This window comes from Thamnophis sirtalis, unplaced genomic scaffold, assembly GCF_051295495.1.
Source record: "Thamnophis sirtalis isolate CommonGarterSnake01/CBP01778 unplaced genomic scaffold, rThaSir2_p1.2 scaffold_5, whole genome shotgun sequence".
Taxonomy (NCBI): domain Eukaryota; kingdom Metazoa; phylum Chordata; class Lepidosauria; order Squamata; family Natricidae; genus Thamnophis; species Thamnophis sirtalis.
The window spans coordinates 55,303,394-55,325,980 of NW_028261385.1; the positions used below are offsets into that span (position 1 = coordinate 55,303,394).

General features: G+C 39.1%; 1 protein-coding gene across 2 annotated transcripts; it reads right to left on the minus strand.

Moving 5' to 3' along the window:
• Nucleotides 1-1,584: 1,584 nt before the first annotated feature.
• LOX (lysyl oxidase) lies at nucleotides 1,585-17,298 on the minus strand. Of its 2 annotated transcripts, XM_014055992.2 has the most exons (7): nucleotides 16,351-17,298; nucleotides 14,790-14,898; nucleotides 11,672-11,809; nucleotides 9,201-9,357; nucleotides 5,713-5,808; nucleotides 5,517-5,632; nucleotides 1,585-2,934 (listed from the first exon to the last, which is right to left on the minus strand). In XM_014055992.2, exons 1-7 carry the CDS (start codon nucleotides 16,994-16,996, stop codon nucleotides 2,928-2,930), a joined length of 1,269 nt encoding a protein of 422 aa, XP_013911467.1. In that variant the 5' UTR covers nucleotides 16,997-17,298; the 3' UTR covers nucleotides 1,585-2,927. The 2 variants fall into 2 exon arrangements, with proteins under 2 accessions (XP_013911467.1, XP_013911468.1); XM_014055993.2 differs by lacking the exon at nucleotides 1,585-2,934 and having other exon boundaries at nucleotides 5,513-5,632.
• Nucleotides 17,299-22,587: the final 5,289 nt, after the last annotated feature.

Genomic DNA, 22,587 nt, shown 5'->3' on the forward strand with positions numbered 1-22,587 from the left:
AGTTCAATATACTCTCCCTATTTTGCAATATCTACATGAAACTTCTGGGTGAGATTTGAGATGACTCTCCATAAAGTAATGCCAAATCAAAGACATAAAGATTTAATTTATTAAAGATCTAGACTACATTTTGTTTGAATCTAGAGGAGACTGAGCATTTGAAACATTTTTATTTGTCATTTTCACATAAAATTGCAAACAGTACAAGAATATGGAAGTTCTGTGAAAAATACAATGTTAGTGTATGATTAATTATAAATTACTACATAGAAAGATGTTTAGATTTTAAATTTTTTTGGGAATTTCACTTTGTTCAGTTCAAGTTAAATATATAAGCACCTTTGTAATTTGTAGAATGTGATATCTGTGGTGTTGAAAAGCACAGGATAGACCACTTTTGATGAAATGAGTATAGTACCTCAGTTTTATCCAGCTTGAAATGATAGGAATGTATAGAAATTTCCATTATTAGCTCATTGTTAAAAAAATATTTTAATGTAATGCATCATGATGTATTTGGCATAGCAAAGTTTTTTTTAAAAAGTGTCACATAGATGTGTCCAACTCACAATGTGTAACACTTCTGTGAGCTTTGCCACATTCAACGTTTCTTCAAATTGAGTGGCTAAGTTGATAAATAGATATTCCTTATGATTTAGGAATTCTACTTCATATTTTAGAGTGAACAAAAATTCTTAAATCACAGCATCCTTCACGAAATAGTATCCTTTTCTATTCAGGCCTTTTTCTGGATACAACACAGACCTTCTGTTCACAGAATAAATAACAGGTACTCTATGTTTATACATGAAAATACGGTTTTATCATAAGAAAAATGCATCTTATACATTGTGATCCTGTATCGTAAAGTTACTCAATTGTCAGGCCAGCTATCTCTTACATTACTAGAGAAAAGATCAGCAACTTTCCTGAGGGAGTGTCCTCTAAGTAGTTACTGGTGTCACAATACCAGTTCAGTTCCTTGCTACAAAAGTCTGGGTTCTTTTTTAACTGGAGCTTAGGTATAAACATTTCAAGTGGTTGACATAATAGTGCAACATATGTTAATGTATGATTGAGAATATGAACAGGACTGGCAGTTCAACATCCATCAAAAAGATGATGAGGCCTTGACAAGTGGATAGGAAGGGTTCAGTCCTGCGATTTTGTCCACAGATTTGTGGGCACATTGCTTGAATGATAGAATAAATGTTTAATCTAAATGGATGGAACAATTTAAGTGCTCATTGGATGATAGTAAATTGCTAATTTTTTTACAATACAGTCATAGGTGTTCCAGAACAGATTTTGGGAAATTTGCTCTAGAATCGAAAGGAATCTCATCACAGACAACTGGACAATGAAACTTAAAAAGCACCCAAATGTTTCAGATTCAGACTATAAAAACTTTCCACAAAAAATATTTCATATATTCCAAATGTTACATGTCATATAATAGCATGTATATCACAATTTAAGAATTTTATGTCAAGATGATTCAATGAACAAGGATTTATATATCTATTTTGAGGAAAAATCCAACCTTTACCAGTAAGTTGAACTACTATTCCTTAGTACAATTAACTTTGGTTCAAATTTGTTTTGGTCCATGTAATATCCCAAGTAGAAATTTGAATTACAACTTTATTTCCAAGTTTGTATAATACCTGCTAATGCAGGTGGTAACAAGCTTGAGTATATGTTCATATGAGCACATCTGTGCTTTCATGTATGTATAAAATAATTCATTTTGATTTCCTAAATGAACATTTTAAAAGAACATTTTCTTGTATGTTCATGAGGTACACAGACAAATCTGGGTAAGGCTCATTTTATGATTTCACCTGAATATTTTTTTTCCACCCCATGTAGCTAGAAACTAGTTTTATAATGGAACACAACATGAAGCATCAAGCTTATGAGCTCAGCCTTTTTTTTCCTGAGCATATATCATTTTCAATCTGGTATCCAAGTCCAATTCATGGGAAGTGGTTTCTAAACATCTGTAATTCAAAATCTTTCCAACATCTGTAATTGAAACTTTCCAGTTGAGGAAAGGAGGGGGGGGGGATAAAATGCAAAGCAGTCTGCAGGAAGCACTGGAAATAGGCAAATCTGGTGTTTTAATATTCTAAGCAATGTATTAAAATAGATATACTTTTTGGTTTAAAGTTATTTGCCTGCTAGTTTTAAAAATAGAATCATTTTATATGCAATCAGATTTTAAGCATATATCTGTCCTTTAATGAAGCCTACTACTTTTGTATCTATTAGACAAAAAAAATGAAGCTTTGGTATTTATGGAAACTTCATCTTCCCTACCAATTTGTTCCACAACTAGAGTTCGTTTCTATATTCCTCACAATCAGTATTACACGACTGCATATTAAAGAACTATAAAATTATTCTATAATCCCAGAGGATTTGGACACTAGTACCATTGACTGTTGGTAACAACAAATATTGCAAAAAGATGTTAGAAGACTTCCATGATACTAGGAAGCAATGGGCCTACAGTTTAAACTGTAAACTCTCATTAGACGTGCCTCAACCATGCAATGGAATTGAAAGCAACTCTTTGGATATCTGCCTATGCTAGCACCATTTATATTTCTAAAAAGCACTTTCAAATATTATACTGATTTCCAGTAGTCAATGGAAAAGATATTTATAGAAGTACGTTAACTTCCTTTAGAATTCATTATTCTTTCTATAGAGTACCATTGTCTCACTGGCTTCAAAAGCTGAATAGCTGAATCAAAAAAGTGTTTCATTTTGAAGAAGTTTTTAATGCTTCAGAGTCAGATTAAAATTCTTTGTATATATTCTGATCCGTCTCATTTTTCAAAAGTGTTTACATCCTATTCAGTTTATAAAATAATTGCATCTCCAAACCTTGGGTATCAGTAAACCAATTTTCCTTCATCCTAGTATCTATAGAAAAAAAAAACAAGTTTATTAATAGGAACAGAATGCTGCACAGAAAATTACAAATAACAATTTTAAAAATACAATAACTATTTTAGCTATTAGGAATGTGGTAAATTCCAGTATAGAAATTCAATTTGAATGAGATTTGATTGAGTCATTAGAATTTTTTTAATCAAAACAATTCAATCTGAAAGTTCAAATGATTCTGATTATGTACACATTTTTCCAATTAAAACTGATATTAGCTCAAAAATTCAAACTGGATTATTAATCTGAATTGGATTTCAGTTAATTTGCCTACCCTTGTTAGATAATTGTCTTTTGCTTAAATTGTTTTTATGAAGACTGCAGACAGAAGCACTAAACAGATAGTTCACTATCTGCATTGGCACAAATAAAACGTCCTTCCTAAAAGCAAGGAGTAGTAATATAGTAGCATCTTTTAGGAGCCTTTCAGAGCTGCTTTAAAGGCTATCCTTGCTCATCTGTGCATCCATATACAGATAGTCCTCGACTTACAATCACAATTGAGCCCAGCATTTCTGTTGCTAAATAAGACATTAAATGAGGAGCTCCCCCATTTTACAACCTTGCTTGCCACAGTTGTTAAGTGAATGCAGTTCTTAAGTTAGTATCACAGTTGTTGAGTGAATCTGGCTATGAGTCAGTTGCTAAGCATCTGAATTTTGATCACTTCACCCTGAGGATGCTGCAATGGCCATAATGCTGAAAAATGGTCATAAATCACTTTTTTCAGACCTGTTGTAACTTTGAATGGTCATTAAGTGAACTGTTGTAAGTCAAGGACTAACTGTACATTCTGCTGGGAACAACAGCACAGACGGGCAGCCTTTGAAATTGAAACAAACCTAAAGAATGCAGCTATTTAAACACTTCTAGGTTTGTGCTAATATGCTTCACCAAGCATTTTTGAATGTTTTTTCCCATACTTAATATCCATCCATGTAAATCTTTGGTAACTAATCTAAGTAGACTGAGAAGACATTTGCTCTTTCCATTTAAAAAAAAATCTGATTCTAAAAGAAGTTTAGCTTCTTTCAAATTAATTTCCAGTGTTTAAACAAATTTTAAGATTTCAAAAATGTCAAATTCTTATAGTTATGCTAATAGAACTGTGACTAACGGGGCACTAACAAGAGCTGCAGCAAAAAAAAGGATGGTTCCTCCAGTGGTTCTGTAAACCAACCACTACCTTCAAACAAATAGTGATTTTTTTCAATTTGTTATTTGACAAATAGTATGTAGCAGCAATATTGACAGATGCCAAATGCTAAATTATTGAATGCAAATTAAAGATTAAAGGGAAACAATATGGAAATTAGCTCTGGAGATATTAAATCAAGTTACATTATAAATCATCTTAGTTACTGAAAGATTAATAGTAAATCTGGGATGTGCAAATGCCATGCTTAGGCAGCTACTTAAATATTCACACAGAAACAATACAAAGTTTGTAGATGTAGGCATGCTGAAAAATGGAAAATACTAAACTACAAGGGTATTCTGTAAGATCATGTATAATTACATGATTTTGAGTGGGAAAGTCAAAGCAGGTCATAATTGGGACAATGATCTATATTTTTAATAGATATGCTACTCTTAAGGATTTGTCAGTGGGAACTAGAAATAAAAGCAGATGTTTGTAAAATTCATGCAGCAGTAGGAAAGTACCAATCCCTTTAAAGTTTCAAAACAGGATTTCTACATTTCACAAACAATCCAATTTGAGTATTATGCTTTGGCAAACAAAATCGAGTCTGGCACTATTCTAGGTTCATTCTAGGCCACTCAATTAAGACAGATTTATGGAAAAAATGAAAGTTTGGCAATTTCATTTTTATAATGGAATGGATCTAACATGAAACCAAAACAAGTATAAAATACAGGCGGACATAGGCCCAGTTCCAGATATGTGAAATCACAATAACACCGCATAGTACTCTAAAACATGTAGGGGCCTAGAATGTAACACCTAGTTCACCAGGTTCAATCCAAGTCATATCTCTTAAAGCAGATACGTTTCCTTCATAAGTTAACTCACAATGCTGTACGCCCCCAATACGCCATGCCTTTAAGCCCCTTCCTAAAACAACTTCCACCTTATTGGGGACAATAAACATTTTACTTTTAAAATGAGTGTAATTTCCAATCATACGAACTTTTGTGGGGGAGGAGAGGCTTTGGCTAGAAAGTTGTTATTCCCAACCTGGCATCCCTCAGATGCTAGATGACAATTTAATTTGCAAAGTATTTTCTAAAGCAATTATTAAGGAAGGATAATATGAACCATAGCTAGCTCAAAAATATTAGGCCCCTGGTTGGGTGAAAAATTATATTAAGTTCAATGTAGAATTCTCCTTAAAAGAGTAGCCATAGTATGGAAGGAAAAAGTACATAAATCTGTTATAGAAGTAAAGCACATAACTTTAGTTGAACATTGTGTCTGCCAATTTCATTAAAAAAGTACTTTACATACTTCCTGTCATTACAATGCACTTCTACGTTCATGCTACATTTTGCTAGTACTACTGCAAAATACTAGAGAGAAACAAACAAAAACTTACGGGGAAATTGTACACCCAGAGGCATATGCATGATTGCCTGTGTAACGGATATCACAACGTACAATGTTGTTGGAATAGTCTGATTCCGGTACCAAGTAACTAGGGTTGACGCTAACCTACAAAAGAAATACACACTTTACAGGTTTCATATAATACTAAATCTGTTTGGGTTTTCTAATTAATGAAATGTGATTACCTTTAAAATGTAATTTCCAGGTTTAACATCTGTAATATCAATCCACTGGCAGTCTATATCAGCGTTGTAGGTATCGTAACAACCAGGACTCAGCCCCTAGAAATGTAATGCTGATTTTTTAAAAAATTGAGATAATCACCATTTAAAAGTACAGTATAATAAGCATATATTACTCGTAGCACAAAGAAATAGTCACTTTTTTCTGTAAAGATTATTGGTCTATTTTATCTAGAGCCTTTAACAGTCTTCAAATACTGGCAGATTTTTCTTCTTTAAGTATTTAAAGTCTAATACTTCCCCATAGCTGGTCTAAAAGCAAACAGTGACATCCATTGGAATAAGCTAGTAAAACAGATGTTTATGTGCTGTCCTCTAACTGCTATTATGTTTGAATACCCTGAATGGATAGCTCCATTTAAGCTACCTATATGGTCTTCACAATTTCCAATTTACAAGGTTCCTTTCTCTACCATGAAATTATTCTAAGTGATATTTTGACTGGTTCTAGGGAAAGTATAATGTTTAGTCACAGACTTTGTGTCACTTGGCAAGAACAGTCTTGGCTACGGAAAGGAAGGTCATGGGTATATTGAATGCTGGCAGCTGAATATATTTTTTAGATTTGGAATCAGGCTGTAGTCTCTAGGAATTGCTGAGAAAAATGCTTCATAAAATGAAGCTATTAAAATGATCATCTTAAAATGAGATGAAGATAAATTCTTTTTTAAAATTCCAAGTATGGTACTATATTTAAGGCTTGATACAATTGGTTACTTATTTGTAATTGTGAGATACATGCTGTAAAGACTAAATATTGTTGGTTGCATTCAGATGTAATATGCTTGTAAGCTGTGTCAATCAAAAGATAGTCAGGGATATTGTTTAAATTTATCATGATGCAATACAGTCCTATCAGCTATGAGAACACTGAAGCAATGCTGCTGAAAAATGTATGAAGGAACAGGAAGATAAGTCTATAGCAAGTCAAAATAAAAGAAGAGAGAATGTAAGTAATTTTCACCTGAAAAGGATCCTAACATAAGAAATCTGAACTATGGTCTATTACCTTCACTATTAATGTTGCTTTTAAATTTTAGGTAATATTGAACATAACTATTAGATTTTTGCAAATATAGATCTGGTTTGATGTAAATGATATAATAAGATGGTCTTTGCTCTTTCTTTCATTCAGCCCCTTACAGTTTTCTTGGCAAGATTTTAGAAGTTGTTTGCCATTGCTAACTTCCTAGGACTGAGATTAAGTGACTGGCCCAAAATCAGTTTATGACTGGCTTTGTGCCTAAAGCAGAACGAGAATTCATTCTCTCCTGGTATCTAGCCTAATGCATTCATCACTACACCAAACTGGTTCTATAATACTTATTTGTAGTACGTTTTATATTATTATTTGATTATTTAAATTAATATTTAATAAAAATAACATTCATGAAACACTGATAGATAGTATTGAGTATATACTGTAAGTAAATAATTCATAATACTAAGGAGAGAAGGATACAAGCTTAAGCTGATGATAATGTTGTTATTTTCTTTAAGCCAATGCACCAAGGAGGTGAGCAAACTATTACAAACTCAAAGTTCATATTAGCAATTTTACTCATTAAAATTAAAGCAATTCTTAACATCCACATCTTTTTTTCAGGCTTATGTGGAAGTTCTTCAGCCCTTGAAGAGCATTCGGAGACTTCAGCTTTTCCAGAATGCAGCCGCGCGAACGATTGTGGGTGCACCTCGGTACACCCACGTTACACCTATCCTCCGCGAGCTGCACTGGCTGCCTATTGGTCTTCGGATATGCTTCAAGGCACTAGTCGTCACTTATAAAGCCCTTCATGGTATTGGACCTGGGTACTTGAGAGACCGCCTGCTGCCAATTACCTCCAATAGACCAATTAGATTCCACAGATTAGGCCTCCTCCAAATTCCATCCACTGGCCAATGTCGATTGGCGACCACCCGGAGGAGGGCCTTCTCTGTGGCTGCTCTGGCCCTCTAGAACGAGCTCCCCGTGGAAAATCGGACCCTCACCACCCTCCAGGCTTTCCGCATAGCCCTCAAGACCTGGCTGTTCCAACAGGCCTGGGGCTGATGAGTTCCTGTCCCCGCTCGAATGGTGTGTCTGTTGAGTCGCTTTTAAATTGTGGTATTGTCTGTCCATGTCTTTTTTGCCCTATTTGTATCCCCTACCCCCCCCCCCCCCCCGACTTGAGTTGTGAGCCGCCCTGAGTCCCCTCGGGGAAAAGAGCGGCATAGAAATATAATAAATGCAATTCAATTCAATTCAATTCAAGTTTCAAAAAATTGAGTTGCTTAAAACAAATTGCAAAAACAAAGAAAGCTGCTCTTGTGCAGAGTACAATGCACTCAGGGGTGAGTTTCTATACTGCTCGGTACTGGTTTGTTGTACGTGCGTGCTGGTCGTGCGTTGCTGGTGCATGCGCAGTTGACTATTGTTCTGCGCATGTGCAGAAACATGCCGTCAACAGCATAAGAGATCAGCTGAACCGGGAGCAACCCACCTCTGAATGCACTTCTTTCATCCATCATCAATTATCTCTGTTTACCAGTTAAGTCAGTGTTTCTGAATTTCAGCAACTTTAATGCTGGCTGGGGAATTCTGGGAGTTGAAGTTCACCCATCCTAAGTTGCCGATGTTGAAAAACACTCAGCTAAGTAATTATGCAGTCCTATGATTTTTATTTTCATTCTTTATTCTGAGAGAAGATTATCCGGAACTGTTGCTCATTTTTAAGAAAACGTACACTAAGATCACCAGAGCAACTCTTCGTGGATAGCATTCTTTGTACTATTCTATTAAGGATACTGGTAGTCCCTTACTTACTGTATTACTGTAATTAAGCCTGGAATGATGGTCATAAAACATTATAGTCATAGGTTAGGGCACTCATGACTGGAAGTAGTTTCCAGCCTTTTTTGTGGACATTGTTCAGCAAATACAGTGATCATAAAACAAATGTAGCTGGTAGCCAATGGTTAACTCATTCATCTTAATAGGAGATTTTTGCCGGAAACTGCAAATGTCAGAAACCAGCAAACAATGTTGTAAATCCCAGTCATGTGACCGCAGAATGTTGTGACCAATCATAATGCTGACCCACCCAACATATACTCATGTGATCTTGGGGGCAACAGCACAACCATTCATGACAGCCGGTTTACTAGTCATAAAGTGAGGATTGTTCTATTTTACACTATTCTATCTGGCAATAGATTAGAAAGATGTTACTCACCATTTCTAAAGGAACTTAAAGGAATTTAAACATTAGTTTTCATTCATTCTATTAACTATTTTCTGGTAGATTAAGCACTTTAAAACTAACTCAAAAGGTATGAAACTGTCCATGATATACTTCTTTGTAATGCAAAGTTTCGTAGTGAGTAGAAATTGATACCTGATATTAATCTAAATTCTATCTAAAATTGTAGTATTAATAATTATACATTACCTGTGTATGGGCTGTACATGCAAATCGCCTATAGTATCCATAGTCACAAGAAGTGTCTTCAAGACAAAAGCTTGCTTTGTGTCCTTCAGCTACTCTACTGTGTGAGCTTGCTTCAAGTAAGTCATAATGACTGAATTCATCCATGCTATGGTAATGTCTGTTAATAAATTAATAGTCAAAGTTACTTTAACTTATTACACCAGGAATCAACATCTTAATAATAATTTGGGCCAACAAGCCAACAAGGAAAATAATATTTTCCCAAATTTTAAATATCGCAGTATTGGTAAGGTTGGTAAGGCTCAAAAGCTATATTCCGATTTTTGCTAGTGTTTTCATAATAAAAAATAAAGTTAACCATTTTCTTTGCAGTATTTTTACATGCAGATAATTCATATTTACACAGAAAGAAAAGGACTCTACATTAGATACCTTTATCCAGTAATGCCTCCATTACAATATTTAAATGTAATTTATTCTTTCTTTTCAATTAAATTTGGTTAGCATTAAAGTTTATGCAAACATTAAGATTATTGGTGCCACAGTTATTTTTAGTATTCTAGTATTGTCATTTTTACACCCAAATTATGCACCATTTATATATTAAACTCAGCAATTCATTTTGATATCTAAAATACTCCTTTATTGAGCTATTGAGACCCCTCCTAAAGAAACCATCGTTAGATCCAGCCATCTTAAACAACTTTCGTCCTGTCTCCAACCTTCCCTTTATCGGGAAGGTTGTTGAGAAGGTGGTGGCCTTTCAGCTTCGACGGGCCTTGGAGGAAGCTAGCTATCTGGACCCCTTCCAGTCCGGCTTCAGACCTGGTTACAGCACAGAAACCGCTTTGGTCGCATTGACCGATGATCTCTGGAGGGCCAGAGATGGAGGCTATGCGTCCATCCTGGTTCTCCTTGACCTCTCAGCGGCTTTCGATACCATCGACCATGGTATCCTTCTGCGACGACTGCGGGAGGTGGGAGTGGGAGGCACTGTTCTGCGGTGGTTCTCCTCCTACCTCTCGGACAGGTCGCAGTCGGTGTTAGTCGGGGGGCAGAGATCGTCCCTGAGGCCCCTAACATGTGGGGTACCCCAGGGTTCGGTCTTATCCCCCCTACTATTTAACATATACATGAAACCGCTGGGCGAGATCATTCGGAGGCACGGGATAAAATACCATCAATACGCGGACGATACGCAATTGTATCTGTCCGCCCCGTGCCAACTCAATGAAGCGGTGGACGTGATGAACCAGGGTCTGGAGGCCGTTAAGAACTGGATGAGTGCTAACAAACTGGTGCTCAACCCGGATAAAACCGAGTGGCTGTTGTGTTTCCCCCCCAATAATTTGGCTAATACACCAACGCTTAGGCTGGGGGGTCAAATTTTATACCCCTCAGATAGGGTCCGCAACTTAGGAGTCCTCCTGGATCCACAGCTGACTTTTGACCACCAGCTATCAGCTGTGACCAGGGGGGCATTTGCCCAGGTTCGCCTGGTCCGCCAGTTGCGGCCCTACCTAGATCGGGGGGCCCTCACAACAGTCACTCGAGCCCTTGTGATCTCTAGACTGGAATACTGCAATGGGCTCTACATGGGGTTGCCCCTGAAGTGCATCCGGCGACTACAGCTAGTCCAGAATGCGGCCGCGCGAGTGATAGTGGGCGCACCTCGGTTCGCCCACGTTACACCTGTCCTCCGCGAGCTGCACTGGCTACCTGTTGGTCTCCGGGTGCGCTTCAGGATACTAATGACCACCTTTAAAGCACTCCATGGTAGTGGATCTGGGTACTTGAGAGACCACCTTCTGCCGATTACCTCCCTAAATCGACCAATTAGATCGCACAGACTAGGCCTCCTCCGAATTCCATCAGCCAGTCAATGCCGACTGGCGACCACACGGAGGAGAGCCTTCTCTGCTGCTGCCCCGGCCCTATGGAACGAGCTCCCCATGGAGATCCGCACCCTCACCACGATCCAGACCTTCCGCGCAGCCCTCAAGATCTGGCTCTCCCAGCAGGCCTGGGAATAGATTTCCAATCACCCGCCCGAGTGTTTGATTGCTGAATGAAAGTTGCGTTTTATTATTTTTCTTTTGTTCACCAATTGTTTTGTTTTGACCTTGCACTTCCCCTCCCCTGTGGTTGTAAGCCGCCCTGAGTCCCCTCAGAGAAAAGGGCGGCATATAAATCCCAATAAAACCATAAAACCATAAACCATAAATCAAAGGAAAATAGTTATTCAGAGAAGATAGGTGAGTTATCATTCCAATCTATTGACAATTTCTTCAGGAATTTCCTGAATTTACATAGTGCAACCCAGGAAAAGACAAAAGAAGCTGTGCAACAAGTGATACGCAGGCAAGTTATTTTGATGTTTTCCACACAACAACAAGAAGAGTGGAACAGACAAAAGCAGTAAATAAGAAATGAACATAATTTAAAAGTGCCATATTGAACACTTCACTCACTGATGACAGCTGTGCCATTCCCATGAGTATCGTGGTCGGCTTGGTAAGAAATCTGATGTACCTTGATTTTTCACTCTCTGTGGAAATCTCAGAAGTACTCGGTTATCATAATCTCTAACATCTGATCTGTAAGCTGAGCTGCAAGAATATGCATATGAAAAGACCGAAATTGTTTAACAAGTAGATCTTAGTTTAAAATGTCACATTTATATTGTTATATAATTGAATACATCCTCTTGGAATTCATCAGGTTTCATCAGTGAAAACAGCGGGGAGTTAATCAGGACTAACATAAATCCCATTAATTGCAATGGTCCACCTTAAGCATGACTGACAAGGATTCAACCCAGTGAAAAGCCACTGTTTTTAAGAGTGTAAAGCTGCTAAACAATTTTTATGGAATGTCTACATTAGAAAAATATTGTGCAATTTAATTGATGTTTCTCATGCTTTCTAGATAACAAAGACATGGATATTTTTTTAGTTGAATCAGACTTTCATTTACAGGAAACGTGGAACTATTCTTAGCAGTATAACAATCTCTTCGATATCAGTATTCATAATTTCAAAAATAAAGTTAAGACCATAAAATATTTCCATTTTTATTTCATTCTACATAAAACACAGCCAAATGCTATGGTGGACAGATTCATTTGAACACTTTTTTCTAATTTTCTTCCTTTGAATAAAGTCATTGAGCAACTCTGGTTTTCTGTTTCTTTCAGAAATTATGGAATTAAGAACTAAGGAAACATTTCCTTACAGTTAAGCCTCCAGAACTTGTGATTGCTCCAATACTGAAGGCTTTTAAGGAGAGATTGGGCAACCAGTCCAATTTTTCTACAGATTCTTCTCCTATTATTTCTGTTGTTGACACCCCCCTCCCCCATGATCCTTCACTTTTTTCTTCTCCATCTATTTCAGCAGAATTCATTTGTTTTGTCAATAATTTTTCTGATTAAAAGAAAAACAAAAAAAATAGCTGAATCGTATGATATTCCTAGTTTTATCTGCAGTTTAATTCCATTTCCATTGAAAATAAAATCCATATAGATTTACAATTATATCCAAGAAAAAGTACCTGCCTCAAGTATACTATTAATCAAATCAAGACTAACATTGCTTTGAATTAGTTTGAGTTATAAAATAAATATTTGGAACTTAGCTCTAAATGTTATTGGGCATTCTTTTACAATTGCTATGGACAAACATAAATCAAATATGTGTAGGTTGTTAGAGCTCTGTTCATAAATTAGATTGCAACTTCTCTATTGGAAGCAAGTCTTATTCAGTTCAATTGGGCTTAATTTTAAATATCTCTTTTCTGTCCATCTGTCTGTCTATTATTAAGCCTGTGCAAAGGATTCAAAAGCAGTGTTTCACAAATTAAAGCTTTTTAGCGGTTAAGCAGTGACAACTTTTCAAACCTTGTTGTCTCCTTTGGAAACTGTCCTTGGTGTTTCTCATATGTGTCTAGGAACTGTAGCTATCTACAGACACATTACCTTTACCAGTTGTGTGTCTCTGCAGATTAAACAGCAAACAACTAGACACAGTTTTCAAACTAGCAGTACAAACCTTGTATAGGGCACAGCTACTTCTAAGTTTCAGATAGATGTGCTTTGCAGGATCCAATCTATGTTGGCCACTGGGACCAAACATTTATTCTTCCAAGCCTTTGGGCTCCTGCTGGAGCCTGTCATCAAGGTAGTTCTTTCTCTCCAGAATAAGTACACTGCGGTGTCCTATGCATTGTATTCCTGATTATGTGTGGCTTTTACACATTTGGGGTGTTTAATTCTGTCTATTAAGTCATTTTTGTTTCTCTGTGCCACTGCACCCTGGGCTCTTTTGTACCTGATAGGCTGGTGGTAGATCAGCACTTCTATTGACTGACAAAGGATCCATTTCTCAGGCTATTTTTGTCCCTGCTCACCCAACAATCATTGTACTTGCGAAATTGAATGTTCATTGTTCATTACGATGTGAGGCTACCAACGAGACCTGAACTCATTGGTAGCCTCACACTGCAGTGGGCAAGGACATGCATTTAATTTCACAGCTACTATGAATATTGGGTGAACAGGGACAAAAAAGTCAGTGAAATGATTGAAGCCTGAGAACTCAACAGTCCATTATCAACTTGGAAGAGTAAGTCGGTCCTGGAGACTGACTTAGATTGCATCTTGCAACATTATTCTGGGACACATATATTTACCTTCATTCATAAGACATGCTTCGGTCTGAAGGCCCTCTGAAAGCTTTGCTGATTCCTAGTATCATGTATTATCATAGCTTTAGCCTAATGCATGTTTATGAAAGCCCCACTGCATTTAATGTAACTTACTTCCACATGTATGCATTCGATCACAGGTTCATTATGAAATGAACTGCAATGATTGTTATTTGGTATCTGATTATCAATTAATCTAGATGCTGAAAAGCAATGAGTTAAAAAACAGATTAGAGTAGGGAGATAGCTGATAAATAAGTGCAAATTACAATAATCAAACAGCAATTTTAAAATTACTTTCTTCTGCTGTGTACACAGCAATGTGCTCAATAAAGGCCTTCTTTTCAAAAATTAATAAAGCTCTGGGTTAATGAAAAACAGATCTTGGTAAGAAAATAATTCTTAAACAATCAAACCATGGAAACCTTATGTAGCTTGGTCATCAAGCTTTCAGCAGACATTGATAAAAACAGCATGTTTTATGAATTGAAATAGTAAAGGAATTTTCTCCACTGCTTAAATTCTACTGAAATCATGTCTATTCCCCTCTTGTTAAGTTACCAGTGCAATTCAAAATATTTTATAATGTACCCTGGGCACAAAACAATAATGATCAAACAATATGTGCCTCAGAATGTTAATTCTTTTATAAACCTGTATTCTAAAGTTTGGCCTTCTTCAATCTAATGCTCTCCAAATATATAAGGATTACTAGAATAGTAATATCAGTAAATGAGTAATAGTTAGTCAACATAGTGAAAGATTGAGATACTGGGAGTTGTACTCCCCCAAAATCTTTAGGGAAAGCCTGCAACTTATTCAATAATCTTTCCATCCAACAGGTATTAAAGGAGAATATGAAATCAAAGCCATCCCTGTACTTACCTAGCTAGACAATTCTCTTCAGCAGCACACCTCAGGTTGTACATGGACGTCTTTTGGACATAAGTTGCTGCTTGGATGTAATAAGGATCTGGCACCAAATCTGGCAACCCTGCAGTGCATCAAATCACACACAAATATACACAAAATAGATCAGGCCCAGAAAACATCTACAAATTTTAATCTTGGAAAAGGCAGCCAAAGCTGCAGTTTCTAGTCATGGTGTGACAAATGGGAACCCCATACTGTACACAGTCATTTATTAAGACCAAAAATAACTTTTTCAGACGATCAAAAGAAACATTAAAATAAAATGTGTCTTCCAGATTGGAACTATTATACCACATGATCCTGTAAAATATTTTTCTTATGTATCATAAAGGCATTTTCCTCATAAGGCCACCAGCTGAGGAAAACAATAAGTTGCCAGATACCAGAAATGTGTCCAGAACAATAAATTATGTTTGTTGTCTAAGGCAACAATATTCTCAAACAAAAGGCTGTGAATATCCAGTAAGCTAAAGGTAAAGGCTCCCCTCGTTCCTGACTATAGGGGGCAGTGTTCATCTTCGTTTCAAAGCTGAAGGGCGAGTGCTGTCCGAAGACATCTCCGTGACCATGTGGCTGGTATGACTAAACGGCAAAGGCGCATGGAACGCTGTTCCTATCAAAGGTGGTTCCTATTTTTCTACTTGCATTTTTATATGCTATCGAATTGCTAGGTTGGCAGAAGCTGGGACAAGTTACATGGCGGTAGGGATTCGAACTGCCCACCTTTCTGATCAACAAAGTAGGCTAGATTAACTAAATTACAACAAAAACATGAGCCTCAAAATGAAGCCAACAACAGCCTATCTTGAATTTGAGTGTTATCTAGGAGACCTACATTTCTACTTTTCAAGTTTGGTTCAGTCCCATCGCTGAACCTTCCAGATAGCAGCACTTGAAATAATACAAGTATCCTTGACCAGCATACCTATAAAGTTTTCTTCTTGCCAGGGAATAGTCACATTTAAAGTCAAGGGCAAGCTGATTAAGTTCTAATAAATGTATATGCAAAAAGGACTAGAATTCATCTAAGAAAATGATCCACTCCTAATAATTAATACTTTTCTCCCTTATAAATTCCACTTCCGAAGAGTTGCTGCTCTATTAGAATGAGTCCTCTCTCTAGCCCCCAGCATCCTTTTGTTTTGCATTACTTTACTCTTAACATCTTATATTTTAGCGCAAAATCCCGACCGACTACCGGGCGAGACTTGGAACTAGATGGTGATCGGAGGATGTGGGGCTGGTCGAGGTGAAATCCCGCAGGCTGCCGAGAAGGGAGGGACTTGCCACGCGGCTGGGTTAGATCTGGGGGTGGGGGTAGGAGCTCGCTTTTTGGAGGGACACCGTTACAGACTCTGACGGCTAATTCGGTATCTGCGTGCAGAATATTTAAAAACTTCCTTAGAACAGACGCGCAATTTTTCACCCCGTTCCTTTTAAGCTGCTGGCGACCGCAAGGCAAGGCAAGCCTGCCCCGTCGCCTGTTGTGTCTGGTTGAAATGCGCGCCCTTACCGTATTGAAAATAGCCGGTGCCGTACCCCGGCCGGTAGCGGCCTCTCTGTCGGGGCCGCTCATAGGTGTCATGGTAGTTATAATAAGGGTTGTCGTCCGTATACTTGTATGGGTTGTACGGGTCATCGCCCACCATGACGTCTCCGCGGGGCGGCTGCCGGAGATTGCTTAGAGAAAAGCCAGTCCCATTGCCCGTCCTGGCGGTGGCGCTCTCCGCGGGGTTCCCTTGCGGTCCTCCTCGGCCCCTTCCCGTGCCATTTCTGTCGGATGATTGCTCGTAGCCGGCTTGAAACCAGTACTGCGCCTCCGGTTTTCGGGTGGCAGTGGCGCCTCCGCCTGTAGCGGTTCCCGGCGCCCTGCGAGGAGCAGTGTCGTTGCCCCTGAGGAGCAAAACGTGGCCGCCTTGCGCGGGCTCCGGGCTGAGCCTACGCCGCGCGGGTTGATACTGGGAGCCGACGCTAAGGAGGCGGTACACCTGCCCGTTGTTCTCCCATTGAATCCGCTGCCTCCACACAGCGGGAGGAAGGGGTGGCGGATTCCTCGGTGGCATCCCGTCCGCCGGCAGCCACAGCAGGCAACTCCAAAAGAAACACGCTTGCAACTGGGCAAGGCCCAGGAGAAGCGGAGTCCGGGAATGGAGACGCATGGCGACGGCGTGGGTCTCTCACAAGCGAGCGGGACCTCTACTCGACGACGCTGCAGGACTGGGGAAGGGGAGCTCGCTCAAAGGTCCCTTTCCAACTCTCTTATTCTGTTAGGTTAAAAGAAACACTTGGCGGCTTTCCTCTTTTTCTTTTCCCAGCTGCCGACTTCCGACTTACTTTGCGCAAAGCGAGGGACTCCCCGTCGTTCTCTTTCTTTTCCTCCCAGTGCTCTCTTTTGCAGGGAGATGGGTTTGGGGAGGAGGAGCAGCCTTCGCCTCGTCCTCGCTTTAGCTGAAGTCTGGAATGAAGTAGTGGGAGAGAGGGAGAGAAATGGAGGAAGGGCGGAAAGGGGGAGGAGATGAGGGATTTCAAAGTTTCTGGCACATTTGCAAAGTTACACAAGCCCATTCTGGCAGACGGATTCTCTATTTGTTCACGTAATGCCATTGGAAACGTGCAAGCCCGATCGTTCCTCTCCCTCTCTGGTTTTCCATCTTTCCCCCCAACCTTATTTCCCTCGGTCGGGAGAAGCCCAAGAAGACAAAACAGCAATCGAGTGCCACTCTGGGTATTTAGGAGTCTCTCTCTGCAATCGGCACGCGTCTAGGGTTAACAATATGCAGGCATTTCACTTTCCTCAGACAATTTGGTCTGCCAGGAGGTGGGGCGCTGCCAAAATATGCAGAGAGAAAAATGCTATTAGATCACCACCACAACTTGAGAGACAAGAAAGCAAAGTCAGAGAGGGAAGAAACATGTTTTCTGGGAAATATTTTCACCGAAGACATCTCCCACAGTTGGACCTCTGGTGAGGAAACTTGGTGGTGGCAGGATGAAAAAACAACAACTGCACATTCTCCTGCAATGCCCTTGCATCATGGCCCCAAATCCTCCTCAAATAAACTTGTGCATACCAACTTTTGTTTTTCCCTGGGTGAATCACAGAAGAAGTTCGTGACAGACGTGAAGACATGAATTTTGCAAAGAGGTGTAAGTCAAAGTGTGTTTCTCATGGAACTAACTGTACATCACATCAGAAATATTGCTGTGGTTGGTAGAAGAAATCAGTTTCAAACAGTTTCTATTTCTTTAGACCTCTTCCAAGCAGAATCATGAACCTGTTTTTCCCAGAATAATTTATAGATGCTCTTTGACTCCAATTAACATATAATTTCTATTATTAACAGTATTTATACCAAGAGTAACTCCATCTTCCTGGAATTCAGTTTGAGTTTGTTTAGACCAGTGGTTCCCAATCTTTTTTTGGCCACGCCCCACCGAAGCATCTCTAAAATCCTGATGCCCCCCCCCCAACTTGTGACATATAATTCATACTTTACTCAAAAAGTGAACTCTACTCATGTGGAGGAAGCCTAAAAGGTCACTAACTTGGTTTAAACAAGATTCAAATTGCTCCCACTAAAATCAAATTGCCCCCCTATGGGATGTAGGGCCCACATTGGGAACCACTGGTTTAGACTGTCCAGGGTCACACAACCTGCAGGTACTAGATCAAGATTTCCACCACATCACCTAGTCAGCCTGAGATGATATATATTACTGGCTTTCATCAATATAGAAGGAATAAATTGCCCTAAGAGGTTGATGGTCTCTTCCTGTGAATTTATAGATGAAAAAGAATTGTGAAAAGGGCCAAATGATGGCCTTAGCTTCCCTTCCTAAACCAATGAAGAATAGAATCACTCCAGAAGCAGCAACGCTGCTGTAGAATAGTGACCAAGATCAGTATAATCTTTATTGTCATTGTACTTAAATACAATGAAATTGGTTGTTTCTTTGCAGATGGTCCAAAAGGACACCATGATCAATGATACTGAGTACTGCTAAGAAATCTCCAGTTTCTTGGGCGTTGGGGAGAACTACATGAGTCCTGACACAGATCATCCACAAAAATGAGTAAGGAGCTTTCCAGTTTGCTCCCAAACCTGAATCCTGACTGGATCCAGGGATCTAGATAATTTGTTTCATCCAGAATGCTCTTTAAATGCTGGGCTAACCTTATCTACAATCTTGCCTATAAAGAAACGTTGGAGATAGAAAAGTGATTATCCAGAACAGCCAGGTCAAGTAATTGCTTTTTGAGGATGGGACATGTATTTCAAGATTGCAGCAGCATCACCTACCTCAAGGAACCTTTAGTCATTTCATTTATCCAACCTTCTGTTACCAGTTGTATTAAAACATCTGAAGACCGATCTTGGTAAAAATTAGATATATTTCACATAGAGTAATTTGTTCTCATTTACAGCTAAGTAACGTATCACTGATTTTCCCCCCTTTTTCCCCTTCTATACCTTACTAAATAATTTACATGGGGATGTCTAGCTAAAGCTCAAGTTTAGCTAAACAGTTTACATGTATATCTTTTTTCTGATTTCTTCAGGTCATTAATTTGAAACAGAATTGAGAAAAAATAATCTATATTGATATAAATAGCACACCCTTGTCTTTTCTATCAATGCTAATCACCACACATAGAAAGCATCCCCGGCTTTTCTGTGCTACAGCTTCTGAGAAACAGTAATGGCAGGAATACACATGCTACATCTATTCCATATGTTCTTGTCATTGCATAGCATACACTCAGTTAGTTTAACATGCTGTCTTCCATTGCATGAAGGAGAACTAAGAATTTTCTCCATCAACATAGCCGGTCTTTACTTTGCCTCATTAACAAGACTGGTATGTTGCATGGTCCTAACAAATCACTGTAAAGCAAGTTAGAGTCGATTTACTTTGGAACAAGTTATTGGTAGATTTCCCTGCCAGAGAGGAAAGCATCCACCAATTCCCGCCTTAACATAAGGTGGCTGTGTGGGGGCGGGCGGGAGGATATGGGTTTGACCAAAGATGAGAGCAGGGATGCTGGATGGTTAAATCTTTCTGCTTTGCTAGGAAGGCCTTATCCACCCCAGAGATCAACTACAGCGCCTGGTCCATGGCAATAACATAATGAAGGGTGTGGCACTGTCAAACAGTTCCTGTGAGATACTGTGGGAGAGTGAAGAACCAGGTGTTTTAATATTTATCCCAGAAGAGGCAACTGCTGAAGATACGGAAAAAAAAGTTTAAGAGAGACTGCCTTAGTTAACTCAGGGTAAATATGATGCTGTTTTCAGGGTACAGCCAGTACTAAAGTTGCTTTCTTAAAATGCATGTCATTCTTACTTTCCTGGTCTTATAGCTATGTATATAGGCACCAGTCTTTCATAGATCAGACACTTGGAGAAAGCCCCAGTAAAGCAGAAAATGCTCTCCTGTATATTGGAAAGCCCTTACCCACCTCCAATATTCTCGTTTTTCTCCCTCGAGATCTCCAGTGCAGTATACTGCCAGATTGTATGCATGGAATAGTAGTATTTGATTAAGCAGAAAGATTCAGTGAGTGCCAACACCGTTGATCTGCTGATACAGATACCATACATATGATCTCCCCTGGATGACATGTCAGCAGCTGTGTGGGAAAATCATAGGTAGCACTAGTTGAAGTTGCAGAACTGTCCTGGTGTTACCAGCCTGGCATCCAATAGGACCTGCCAATATACTGCATTTCAATCAACCTCGTTTCTCCCTATTCCCATGCACAACCTGCCAACCTGCTCCAGAAGTGTGGCACTGACTGGGGCAGGATAATTATTTTCCTTCTACCTAAACCATACACCTTTTGTGGTATGTTGAGACCCATATCAGCAGTTTACGCATGGGTGGAAGGAAGCACATACACCAGTGCCACTAACATTCCACAACAGCTGCTATACCAGTGGGCATACTATGAAGGGAATCTGGAAGGGAGGAATATGATTTTGAAAAGTCATAGTCTCTGATATCACATAATCCACCTTTTAGGTCCTAATTTCAGTAGGTGATCAAATGGAAAGATACCTACACTAGCCCAAAGGAGCCAATAGTAGCTAGGTATATCCCATTCCTGCCAATGTCCAGATGTAATGATGGAATGTTTAACAGACTGAGAAAGTCTGAGAAGAGGAAAAAGGGTGCAACACTGTCCTCATTACATATCCATTGAAATTGCATCCCTATATAGACAGAGAACCACAATTACTGTATATACTCGAGTATAAGCCTAGTTTTTCAGCCCACTTTTTGGGCTGAAAAAAGCCGCCTCGGCTTATACTCGAGTCAGTGAAAAATTTGCCCGAAATGGAGGAGAAAAAGGGGCGGGGCCATGCCGCTGGGTGACACTCGTGAATGGCCCAGTGCCCCTGTGAGTTTCCCCTCCCTCTGTGTCAGTTTGCCGCGCAGCGCACACCGCACCATCCCCCCTCCTCACGTTCTAATGTAATGCAGGGCTGTCTTACGATTCCCCTTCCTCCCCCTCCTGCCGCTCTGCAACGATGTCCCACCTCCTCCTTGTTATGGCAAGCAGCCACATAGCTATGTCCCACCTCCTCTGGTACAGTGATCCAATGATAGGAATCACTGTGCCGTGTGTCATAGGAGGTGGGACATCGCTCCCGCGGCTGCACGGGACATCATCATCACAGCGGGACATCAGCATCATGAGGTGAGTGAAGTATTTCATTGAATACACCGCTAGTTTACTGTTTTTCTTTGAAATAAATATTCAAAAACATTATTGGTATCTATTTTTATTTTTGAAATTTACCGGTAGCTGCTGCATTTCCCACCCTAGGCTTATACTCGAGTCAATAACTTTTCCAGTTTTTTGGGGTAAAATTAGGTGCCTCGGCTTATATTCGGGTCGGCCTATACTCGAGTATATACGGTACTCACACCTATTCTGAGGGTCTCATCTAAATGGAATTGGTGAAAGAAGAGTCTGTCTTATCAAATGTTTGAAATGCTTTGTCTAATGCAGTCAAGAATGAGACCATCAAAATTAAGAAGCTTTTATTTATATGATGAGACCATGTCAGTGTTAAAAGGTATCTGTTTTTCAAAGTTTTTGATTGACAATGAGAAAGATCATTCTATTTTACACAGTGTCCCACCAAGGATAGAGCAAAACAAAATATACCCCAATATAACCCTTTGGTAACGAAAATAAATGGTTGCTTAATTCTGTAATATAATTCTGTATAATATTACATAAGAATATAAAGTTGTACCGTGCACCATGGTACATTAATATACATCACTATCCAATTCCTCCTCACCAATATTTCAGTAAAACTGACAGCACTACAGTGCTTGATAGCTTCTAGCTTAATAAAATTTATGATAATACACTGTTCTTCCACCATTGTTTTTTTCATTTTCCAGTTTTGCCCTAATCGTCTTCTCAGGGGGTTGAACTTTTTCAAAAAGCCAAGGCTGGGTAACTACTCCAACCAGAACGATACAGAAATCTTAAGAAACACATATCTTTCCATCCAGGATGCGTCATATTGGCTGGGAACATAAGAATTATAAAGTAGATTGTTTTAAGACTCCAGTTCTAGGGATGAGATAGTCTTTTCAGATGAAATTTCTAAAGATTCTCAAACTTTTCATTTTGGTTACATAATTTTTTCCTTCATTCTTTGTTCCTGCTTGCAGCAAACAATGACTAAATCAGACAAAAAATGGGAAGTCTGGAAAAGGCAATCAT